Here is a 12,186-nt window from a genome sequence, read left to right as displayed (position 1 = left end):
TACAAAGTTTAAATAAAGTAAATATGTGTAATATTGAGTTTGAATTTTTCTTATATATTAGTGCAAAATGTTGAAAATCTCCACTTGCATATTAAATTGTCTCTCATATTTGGCAAATAGCTTTTACCAGCTGTAACAAATCATATCAAAATAGAAAAAAAAAAAATCGGGACCGATCTGCGCGGGTCTGCCGGGCGGGTGATTTGACCGTTTACTTGCGGGATGTTTGTTATTTTCGGTCAAGAATAATTGTTTTTGTGCCGACTAAGCCTGTAAGTAGATATGTGTCAATAGATGTGGAAATGTATGTAACATCCCACTTCAAAAACTACAATTAACATCAACCCTAGCCTGCAGGTTCAGTTGTCAATGGCTCATCGTCTCAGCATTCCGGTTTAGTTTAATTTTGTTCCTTCATTTCACTTGACCATCGTTCCTACCAGTCATCTGTTTTTCACTGTCCACTGTCACTGTCTCGTGGGTCGTCGTCTGCTGCTGCTGAGCTCTGCATAGAGGAATCTTTGCCCGAAAGAATCCACGGCCTTTTGAATCTCGTTTACATGATCGTCTACTCAGTACTATATGAAATCAATATAAGGGGCTACAAAAAGGCTCCCTAGGTCTCCAAACGTACGAATCAACAGCACATTAATGAAATAGTAGACTATTTTAACAAAATAGTCTATGAAGTTCTCTATGTAACGTCACTAAAGGTCATTACTACAGCTGTCAATAACAATACTCTGTTCTGTAAAGATTACAGTGAATCAACGCATCCTAATCTTATCCCAGTAGTCACAAGCTTCTTGTTTTCGCTGCCTCCATCTGTGCATACTATACTCAATGGAGACAAGATCAAGATCAAGGAATAAAAAGAATAACTATCGCGTGGAACAGCCTTTGAGCAGCGGCCGACGATCGAACAGCAGAAAGGAAAATGTTTTATGTCTGCTCTGTGACATAATTGTGGCTGATGATGATGATGCTATTTTTTGTGAAGGGATTTGTAACACCTGGTATCACAGAGTATGTATGGGTATGTCATCAGAACATTACAATGAAACTACAAACAATAAGGATGAAAAATGGATTTGTCCAACTTGTGATCCAAAAAACTATTCTTTTCATTCCAATTCAGAGCACATCCTGTCACCAACTGCCCACAAAACCGTCCGATCACTAGACGAGCTTAAATCAATGCTTGCCTCGTACTCCGAAGCAGAATGGACCGAAGAAAACAAACTGCAAATATCGGCTGAAATTGGATCAAAGCTTCTTTTACATAATGCCGAATTACAAAAAGAGAACTCTATTCTAACCCAAAAAATGAACTCAATGGAGGCAAAAATTGAGGATCTTTTTAACACAATTGACTCTTTAACTGTGAAGGAAGGGATACTATTGGACAATCTACGTGCTATGGAGAGACAATTGGAGAGAGAAATAAACTTGAGAATTGAGGTACAGAAGACTTCTGAGGGACACGATGAGAAGCAACTGCAGAAAATTGATTCCCAAGAGAGGAAAATTGTAACGCTTGAGAAGGAACTCTTATCATTGAGGTCTGAAGCTGGGGATATCCCCTCCACTATTCGGCAAGACGCATCTAGTGAGCGATCTTTTCCCACGATATCTCCTAACGCGGCACTGGTGACCATCAAAAATGAAGTAAGGACAATGAAAGCTGACCTATTGGCATTGGAGAAGAACTACCAGTCCCTATATTCCTTCTGTCATGACTCCCATGAAACCCTTAAAGAGAGGAACCCAGAGCAGTCTCCCACGACCAACTGCACTCTTGCTGACAAGAGTATTATGAACAAGCCTAGCGATGAACCCTCAAATAAATCTGTCTGTAATCCTCCCTGTAACGCAAGGATACGTCCCTTGGGACAAACTGTTGAAGAATTTTACCACCAACACTTAGATTTTTACATTAATTTAATAACAGTTGTAGCAGCTGATGATTCTGAAGCATTTAGACATGAAATTCTTGAACACGAACCATCTGTAAGTCGGATAGAGTTTTCCCACATCACACCACCTGTCCCTGCCAATGGCGTTTTGCCAGCTGTCAACTCAAATCCGTCAGCAAAGTCTTTTTTAGACCCAGTAAGGAGCTCAAGGCACAGACGATAACAGATTCTCCTGAAATTTCTTACAAGACTCTCATCTCAGAGCCTAAGCTAGCTAACGGTACCATGAATCTAACCATATTCCATCAAAATGTAGACCGGATACAAAATAAAATTGAAATATTGAACCACACTCTCCTTCAGCTGAACCCAGACCTCGTAGTTATCACAGAACATGGAAACTCACCTGAACAGATCTTGAACACTAAACTGATAAATTTCTCTCTGGTGGCGGCTTATTGTAGGGAAGATCGCATGAAGGGTGGAGTTGCGATCTACAAAAATAATAGCTTGAAGAATGAAACATCTCATCTGGAACTCGAACACCTTAGTATTCCTCTTGTTTGTGAGGTTGCTGCAATGAGGATCACGCTGAGCAACTCCAAAGTGTTGCTTATAGTGGGGATTTATCGACCTCCTTCAGGTAGTCTAGCCCACACCAGACAAGCTCTTGAGATACTAGCGGAGATCCTGGATCTACTTCCTACAAATAATAATTCGCATGTCTTACTCATTGGGGACATAAACATTAACGATCTCGAATCAACAACTGAGAGAAGCATGTTAAATGAACTCCTGGCATCTTTTTCCATGGCAAGAATACAACTTCCACCAACCAGGATCACCCCAACTTCGGCTACCTCCATCGATGCCGTATGTACTGACTTGAACTTGGACCAAGTAACGGTACGGGTGGTTCCTACTGGAATCTCGGACCACACTGGACAGCTGTGCTCACTGCAGCTACCGATCTCTCTCAAGAAACCCACCATTGTATCCAGAAGAATCACCAATCTCACCAACTTGACCCAGTTAAAAAATCGTTTGGCTCTGGAATCTTGGGATCATGTATTAGGCTGCAGTGACACGAACGATGCATACAACAATTTCATTGCAACAGTCACACTGATCCTTGACCTTACTTGTCCTCCGAGAAAATCTAGGAGTGGGAGAAACAAAACAAGAGAAATTTTCTGCAGTGAAGAGGTCAGAGAATTGAAGAGAAGGTTCTTGGAAGCCAACAATCAATATCTTCTCAGTGGAGGTCATGGAGATAAAATAAGAGCGAACACCTTAAAAAAGTCATATGACCTAAAATTAAAAGAGCTTCGTCGCACCTTTAACTCCAACCACATCAGCACATCCGATAATAAAAGCAAGGCCATCTGGGATGTGATTAACTGCGAGCGAAACCCTAACAAAGTCCCACAAACTGAAGTAAAATCCTTGTCTGTTGACAAAGTGAACATCACGGATCCTAATGAAATTGCTTCCTGTTTTAACCAGTTTTTTGTCGATTTTGCGGAAAAAAACTCTTCAGTCTTCGGCTGTTGCCTCAGGTCACTCACCTCCTAATCCAACTGTCGAGGAAGTCTACAACGGCCTAGTAAGACTGAATGAGTTTACAGCTACAAACGAGGCGGAATTGATTAGGACGATCGACTCTATAAAGCAAAAACCCTCTGCTGGTTTGGACGAGATCTCTTCCAGAATGGTTAAGTTCTGCAAGGAGGAGCTTCTGGTGCCACTTGTACACATATGCAATCTCTCCTTTCAGCAGGGACGCTTCCCTTCTAAACTAAAAGTGGCTAAGGTTTTTCCTCTCCATAAACGAGGGAAACAAGAGGACATGGGCAACTATAGGCCAATATCGTTGGTTCCAACTTTCTCAAAGATCGTCGAGAAGATTGTCGTAACAAGACTATTTCAACACCTCAATATAAATGGCCTTCTTACCAAATGTCAGCATGGTTTCATGAAGGGTAGGTCGACACTGACAGGTTGGGTGGAACTTCTAGAGGACATCATCAACAACATAGAGAATGGCTACTCCGTCTCCGGGATCTTCGTCGACATGAGTAAGGCTTTTGATTGCCTAGGCCACGAATTGATTCTATCAAAACTGAGCTTCCTGGGAATAGATGGAAGGGCTCTCTGCTGGTTCTCTGACTATCTGGAAGACAGGTCACAAATTGTGGAAATTTCTCACGTCACTGGGGGGAAGTTGTGCAGGTCAAGATCCTGTCCTCTGCCTGTACGCAGAGGTGTGCCTCAAGGATCAGTGTTGGGTCCTGTTATGTTTATATTGTTTACTAATGACTTACCATCTTATGTCAACCCCTATGGCAATTGCTATATGTATGCCGATGATACCGTCATCTTATCATCAGGGAAGAATGTGGATTCAGTTGAGGTCAATTCCTTCATTGCTTTGAGTGTGGCCTCTGACTACTGCTCCAGGAATGACTTGGTTCTAAACGAGGAAAAAACAAAGCAGTTGCTGTTTGGACCAAAGAAAAAGCTAATATGTGGTATCCCAAATCTTCTGATCACAAACAACACCAAACACCTGGGTGTTGTTGTGGATGTTGACCTCTCTTGGAAGAATCATATAGATTGTCTTTGCAGGAGACTTAGCACTGCCTTATTTGCCATTAAAAGAATTGTAGCTGTGGGAACTGAGGAGGCAGTCAGAGCGACTTACTTTGCCTTGTTTGATAGCCATATGACCTATGGGATCGCTTTGTGGGGTGGATCGTCCTGCTTCAATTTGGAGAGAATCCTACTTATCCAGAAGAGGGCGATTAGAGCAATGGCTGGACTGGGATTCCGTGAAAGCTGTAGGGAAACCTTCCGTAAGTGGGAAATCCTAACCGTGGCATCAGCTTACATCTTGGCAACTATAATGGAAGCCTGCAATAGTAATTCACCGATAAATTCATCTATCCACCAGCACCGAACCAGGAATGCGAACAATTTCAACCTTCTTTCTCATCGCACAGCGCTGTTTGCGAAGAAACCTTCCTACGCAGGTTCCAGATTCTTCAATCTCCTTCCGGATGAGCTGAAGAACTTAAGGGAGTTCACCTTCAAACGACACTTGAGGAGGTGGTTTGTGCAGCGGCCATTCTACGCAGTGAATGAGTTTCTCTCTTGGAAGGACAATGACCTAGCTTTTGCAAGTCTAGTCTAACTCAACATGTATTTGAAATTTGAAGACTGTATTGACGCTTATCAAATCTTGATGATTGTGAATAAAAGATGTTCTCTCTCTCTCTCTCTCTCTCTCTCTCTCTCTCTCTCTCTCTCTACTTATTTTTATTTGAGTTGTTATGTATCAAATGAGACTAAGTACAATGCTATATGTTAAGATTTAGTAACAAAATAATAAATATTGCAAAAGCTGATCTAGTCGCCCTTCAGCATTTTTCTTTTGGAGAATACCCGTAAGCCAATCTCATCGGCTCTTGACACTCGTAGGGTGTACATTTTAAAATTTTTGTCATACCTGCCTATTTTCAATTAACGTAACAATTTACAAAGTTAAACTGGAGAAAATTCAGCCCATTTTATTCCTGAAGTTATGGAAAAAGAATTCCTGTTTGATCCTGTCTTGAATTAAAAAATACCACTTTTCTCCTGCTCTACTTGAAAGATACTTGGACTTCCAGGAGGAATCAGTGTGAAGTAGGATTGCAATAGATAAATTAGGGCTAAAGTATATTGTCTTTAAGGCCAGATTTTGATAAAGGATTTTGAAACAATTCTGTTGGATAGAAGTAATAGTTTACTAGAACATAATGTTAATTGTTTTTACATCATGGAATTAACTTTCATATAAATCAGACAAATATAAATTACTTTTCTTGATATCAATGTTATATTTTCACGGCAAGGCGTATTTTATACTTGAAGATTAGTTATCCACTTAAGATCATGTACTCTGAATTTGCACATTTGTTGTGATTGTCATATTTTGCAGGAAAGCACAAGTAAAGATGAAGTAGTGAAGGACTTGGAGCGGAGGATACAAGAAAAAGACAAAGCAGCTGAAAAACTGAAAAGAGGTACATGATAAAAAGGTTATTTTAAATTACTTATTATAAACATATGACAGATTTAATACTTTAAATTTAATACACATATCAGCAAAATAATAACAAAACTATCATAAAATTTATTACTACTTTTGGTTTTATATTTTGTACTATTTTTTGTTCATTATGTTAATGGGTGGAATGTTAAGAAAGATTTAAGAGAACAGTAGCAGCAAAATCTTTACAGTCTTGAATGTTTAATTTTGTATTGGAATGATTCAGTATTTTACAAAGCAATATAATGGTCTATGAAGTTTGTATCGTTTTTCATTACCAACAAATTATAATGCTGTTCTGTACACTAAACCACATCTAATGTGGTTTTAATTCCTTATGAAAATTCTCATTGTCCCTCTGTAATTTAATTATATTCTATTCTTTTAGAAATTGGAATTTTAGAAAATATTTTTTCTATAATTGTTTTGAAATTTTTAATTTTGAAAATAGTTTTGGCCACAAATACATTCCAAATATATTTAGACTATATAAAAAAACTCAGGGTATATGAGGAGGTAATCTACATATTGTTTAAAAATTTCAGTTAGATATCTCAAGTATTTTTTTAGTTAAAGTTCCTCCTATTTGGACAAAATAGTTAATTTTATGGAAAAAAGCCATTTACTAAAACATAGTACTTTTATTGATTTACTTAATACATTCCACTCTTATAAGTAGGGTTTTCTTCTTCCTCTTCTAAGCCTCCTTTCGTACCTTCTTGCTTCTTCCAAAAAGTCTGAAATGAATTTTTCAGAATAACAGATGTGTACTAAGTCCAGTAATTTCATAGCACTTATGGCACACACACCTGGATGTAATCCCATTGCATACAAAACTGTGCATTTTGTTATATGTTACATTTTGTTACTCCTTCATATACTCCAGAGTCCTAATTGTAACAAAGTTGTTTTTTAAGATCTTTGCCCATATAATGCTATTTACACTCTCATTCACATTTTGGGTTGTCCCATGTAAACATTTTTTTTACTAAATGTGGATGTTTACATTGTCATAACCAATGCAGTAATGACAGCTGAGATTCAATATACATGCATGCCTGCCAACCAAAGAATTAATCATAAGACTAAGGTAAAAGAGTTTTTTTTAACATGAAGTAGTAATAAAAATCATATGTATCAACATACTCAGAAATTTTAGTTTTATAAAATGTACTAAAGATTTTTTTACCATTTCGGGTGGTCTCCTTTCAAAAATTAGGTAAATCTCCTTATAAGATTGTCTCTATTCTAATTGGTGCACGTAGTTGTAAATAGGGGCAGGTGAATAGCCTTGAAGGGTCTAACTCATTGCCAAAGAAACAAACAACTCCTTATAAGGTAATCTTGATTCTCATTGGTGTACGTTGTCGTAAGCAAATAAAGAGAGGAGATAAATCCGGCAGACAAGAGAAAGTTATTACAAACCATATGTTAACATTTTTTCTACAAACCTCATAATAGTTTTGATTCAAACTATGTAAAGTGCTGTGTGTGACCCGAGACGATTGTAGTGAAAATTCACAAGATTACCAAAGTTATAAGGCTAACAATTGTGGGTAGAAACATTACTTAATTTCAACTTACTTCAAATAAATGTGCCATTAAAAAAAAAAACATTTTAATGTGCAAGCTATTTGAGTGATATTGAAGTGACATTTCAGAAATCACTTAGGTGATTTATTTTGAATCTTAAGTGTTATTTGAATTTGATGAATTCAGATTAGCAAATTGGGCAAAAGAAATTTTGGTGAATTTATATGTGCATTAGATAATTTTTCTTCATATTGAAACTGGGATTTTGATTGAAATCTGATATACACCTGATAGTGTAAATACTATCAATAAAAGCAGAGATCGCTACAATTTAAAATCTAATCTTTGTTAAGATCTTAAATTATTTACACTATTAAAAGCAATTATTTTCTTTAATTTATTTATATTGATAATTCAGTTCTATTTAATATTTTGAAGAATAACCAGCCTAAAGACACATTCTAGGGTAGTACAACTTATATAAGTAATATCTTTCTCTGCTTTTTTTTATTTTAAAAGTTTTTTTGTTTTGTTCATTTTCTAATATTTTTGGAAGAGTTTACCACATCATTTTCAAATAGTAATCCTATCTTGTAACACATGCAATGACCGAAAGAATTATTAAAATCCCTTCGTTACCAAAGGGGACTTTTATAATGGTAAATAAGGAATTTAATAATAAATAAATAATTTAACAAGAGTCTAATAAATAAATGATTTGATCTTATCCTGAAAAAGGTTATGATTATAAATAAATGTTATGGGTCAAAACCCTTCCCAAATTTGAAATTTAAATTTTATGATCTTAATTAAGAACTAGAACAATAAGCAGCTCCCCATTATGGGAAGACAAAAATTTATTCATAATTTACACAAAACTTTGTTTGTGGTTCAATACTCTTTTACAGAATCATTTTAATTAATTTGTAATTGGAAGAGTTTAGATTATTTCACTTTTAATATGTATGTTATAACAGCAAAAACTTTTGCATATAACTTAAGCATCTGCAATGATTAATTTTGTAGTTGTTTTTTGGAACATTATTGACATAATGGATAAAAAGAGGTGGTGTTATAATTTTACAGACATAGTTTTCTTAATTTGATAAATTTAAAGCAATGTTTGGATTTAACTTCTATTTGATTTTTTTAAAGTGGTTTCATGATTAAATAGTGGAAATATATTCTTGCAGATATCGAAGTCTTAGAAGAGGAACTGCAGTGCAGCATCTGTGCAGAACTGTTCATTGAAGTGAGTAGTTGAGACTGTTAATAAATATTTTCCATTCATATGAAGTGTTGTCTAGTGTTATTGTACTTTTTACTATTCATTTTATTAAGTAAGAACATCTCCATTAAACCATATAATTAGAGCTTGTCTCTGAATTTTGTTGTATTTTCTCCAAGGTGTTTCTAATTCGTATATAATTTTCTATTCCGTATTTTATGAACAAATAAACTATACAAACCGGTACATTTTGCATTGGACTTATGGATTATCTAAATGAATAGGGGGAAAGTTTTAAAAGAGCAGTGAGGTTTCAGAATTTAAACTTGGTTTCATATAGCCTACCTATTTCTAATCTGAAGCATTTCTTAAATATGGTTCCAATCATGTTATAGCCAACCGTGCTGAACTGCGGCCACATGTTCTGTAAAACGTGTATAGATGAATGGAAGACGAAGAAGAAGATCTGCCCAATGTGCAGGGCTAAAATAGTTACAAGTGTCAGAATATTCACTGTAGACACAATCATAGAGAAAAATGTTGCTCTGTTGTCCGCCGAGGCGAGGTCCCGTCGTGAGACTCTCATTCTGCAGCGACAAAAAGGTATCATTATAATTCTTTATATTCCTTTTGCTGATGTTCAGAAAGGTAAATTATATACCAGTAGATTAAAATAAGGAGCATTGTTAAGTTGTGTATTTGGTTGGAATAATATTAATTTTGTATTTAAAAAACTATTAGTTATCATCTTTGGCCCCCTTTTTCTTATGTCTGACTACAAAATTGCCCTGAGAGGCTAGTTTAAGTGGCTACAAAAGCCCTTAACTCTTTTAGGACGACGAACATATTAAAATTGTTTCTATTACATTCATTTGAAATAACTATTTTTGTCTAAAGAGTGTACTGAAGAAAATGAAGGTAAATATAGGAAAATGCAAACATTTTTATATACAGGGTTACAATTAAGTCTGGAACCTCTTTTTTAATTTTTAAACCACAATATAAAAAATACCAAAGTTCACACGTGCTTACTGGTGATAGTAACGCACACATCTGCTCAATTACCGACGGATAATCCCTTTGGGGGATGGTCCACAAGGAGTCAGACAAAATTCTTAAATAGCAGCATTGGTCAAGTTTGGTATCAAATTAAAGGTCTCACTTAGCAGAGTACAATTCTGCAAACCGGATTTCAAAAGGTGGATTCATTCAGTAGTTATAGCTGTTTGAATTTCAAAACTATTGAACAATTGTTAAATTATTAAGTATTACAAGTAAAAACGAGTAGTAGTAGAAAAAAGTAGTAATTGAAGCCAGGAATCAATAATTATTACCAATAACACAACTACTGTTAGAATGAGAAAGTGGCTCTTTGGGTTTTCCCAAAGAGTGAACTTTGACTGCAACGTTGTTATCTGTATTTTGTTAGGAAGGTAACAGTTCAGTTGCACTGAAGCTTTCAGCGGATTTAGTTATGCAGATGGAATAATTTTCAGTCATTAACAAGTTTTAAAATTGGTTATTAATTTGTTTATTTACCATTATTTCACTTAGTGAGCGTGAAAGGATAACTCTTTTAATGATGCGTGGGTGGGGAGATAATGAAAGATCATATGAAGCAGTAAAAAATTTATTCAATGATACTTTTCCAGAGAGATATCCTATCTCTAAGTCCACAGTAATAAAGACAATGGCCTGTTTTGTAGAGCCTGGTAGCGTTAACGATCGTGTCAGAACTGGAAGACCAACAACAGTGACGGGTGAAGCCGCATCATTAGATGTTCTTCAGTCTTTCATCGAGATCCAAATGAATCAGTTAGATCTGCTGCAGAACTCATGAAATGTCTTGTGAGTCAGTCAGAAAAGTGTTAAAAAAGGCAGCTTTCAAGGCGTACCGAGTACATCTGATTCAGGAACTGAACGAAGACGACTTCGATCGGCGGCTCGAATTTTGTGAAATAATGATGGATAGAATTGACCGAAAACAAATCCTTTTGAACGATATTTTATTTTCTGATGAGGCAACATTTATGTTGAATGGCAGTGTCAATAGACTTAATTGTCGGTATTGGGACAACAGCAATCCGCACTGGAAAGAAGAGAGTCATACACAGCATCCACAGAAACTTAACGTTTGGGCAGGTATTATAGGAAATCAAATTGTGGGCCCATTATTTATCAATGGTAATTTAAATGGTGACTCGTATCTAGCAATGCTCTAAAATGAGATAATTCCTGCACTACAAGCTGCTCTTGGTCGATAATTTCAAAGAATTTATTTCCAACAAGATGGCCACCACACTTTGCTCTCCTTGTTAGAGAATACTTGGATACAATATTCCCTCACAGATGGATTGGAAGATGTGGTGCAGTAGAGTGGCCTGCTCGTTCCCCTGATTTATCTCCGCTGGATTTTTTTCTTTGGGGATACCTCAAAGATAAAGTTTATCGTACTAAGCCTCGAGATTTGGCGCACCTAAGAAATCTCATAGTCCAAGAAGCTCAAGATATTCCTCGTGACCTTCAAAATGCAGTGGATGGCTTTTACAACCGCCTAGGACATTGTCAGACGATGGGAGGGGAACATTTTGAACACTTACTTTGATCACAGGTACTTAAAAATTGGTGTTTACTTGTAATACTTAATAATACCTGTATACATTGTTCAAATGTTTTAACATTCAAATAGCTATAACTACTGAATGAATCCACCTTTTGAAGTCCGATTTGCGGCATTGTACTCTGCTAAGTAAGACCTTTAATTTGATACCAAACTTGACCTATGGTGCTATTTAAGAATTTTGTCTGACTCCTTGTGGACCGTCCCCCAAAGGGATTATCCGGTCGGTAATTGGGCAGATGTGTGCGTTACTATCACCAGTAAGCACGTGTGAACTTTGGTATTTCTTTCTATTGTGGTTCAAAAATTAAAAAAGAGGTTCCAGACTTAATTGTCACTCTGTATACAGATTCAAATTCATTCAAACTCAAGTTCTTTATTGCCACAATTTACATAATACTAGCAGTTGCCCGCCGCTTCGCACGCAATTTCCTCTTGAAAACCAGTACACTATATTCACGTATTATATTTCTATCATATTCTAAACAGTCCTGAGATAATTGATAGTCGTGAGCTTCTTGGGCGCATTATGAAGGTATGTACCATATTTCCTGCCTCCTCTATCTTTCGTGGTTTATGCTTTGATAAGTTATTCAGTACAATTAATCTATAGAGATGAACCTCGATAAACTAATTAGGTTATGAAGAATCAAATTCGGTATGTTAAAATTAGTTTTCTGTTTATGACATTTCTAGTATTATTGTGGAGTTTGCCTTGTGATCCGATCAAGAAAATGTGTCAAAGAAAACCAGTTTAGATCATAAAGCATCTTCTCTCGGCTCTTTTCATTTACCT

At 36.3% G+C, this 12,186-nt stretch overlaps 1 protein-coding gene across 3 annotated transcripts in view; it reads left to right on the top strand.

The window, feature by feature from the left end:
* The window catches only part of LOC124356860 (E3 ubiquitin-protein ligase rnf8-like), a 48,006-nt gene that overhangs the window by 26,037 nt on the left and 9,783 nt on the right, over positions 1-12,186 (top strand). For all 3 annotated transcript variants that reach the window (XM_046808132.1, XM_046808130.1, XM_046808131.1), the window contains 3 exons: positions 5,899-5,983; positions 8,736-8,794; positions 9,166-9,373. In XM_046808132.1, coding sequence (XP_046664088.1) covers positions 5,899-5,983; positions 8,736-8,794; positions 9,166-9,373 — 352 coding nt within the window. The remainder of the gene's footprint in view (positions 1-5,898; positions 5,984-8,735; positions 8,795-9,165; positions 9,374-12,186) is intronic.

Source organism: Homalodisca vitripennis, chromosome 3, assembly GCF_021130785.1.
Source record: "Homalodisca vitripennis isolate AUS2020 chromosome 3, UT_GWSS_2.1, whole genome shotgun sequence".
NCBI lineage: Eukaryota > Metazoa > Arthropoda > Insecta > Hemiptera > Cicadellidae > Homalodisca > Homalodisca vitripennis.
The sequence above is the reverse complement of the archived record's forward strand: the minus strand, read 5'-3'. Positions and strand labels throughout refer to the sequence as shown.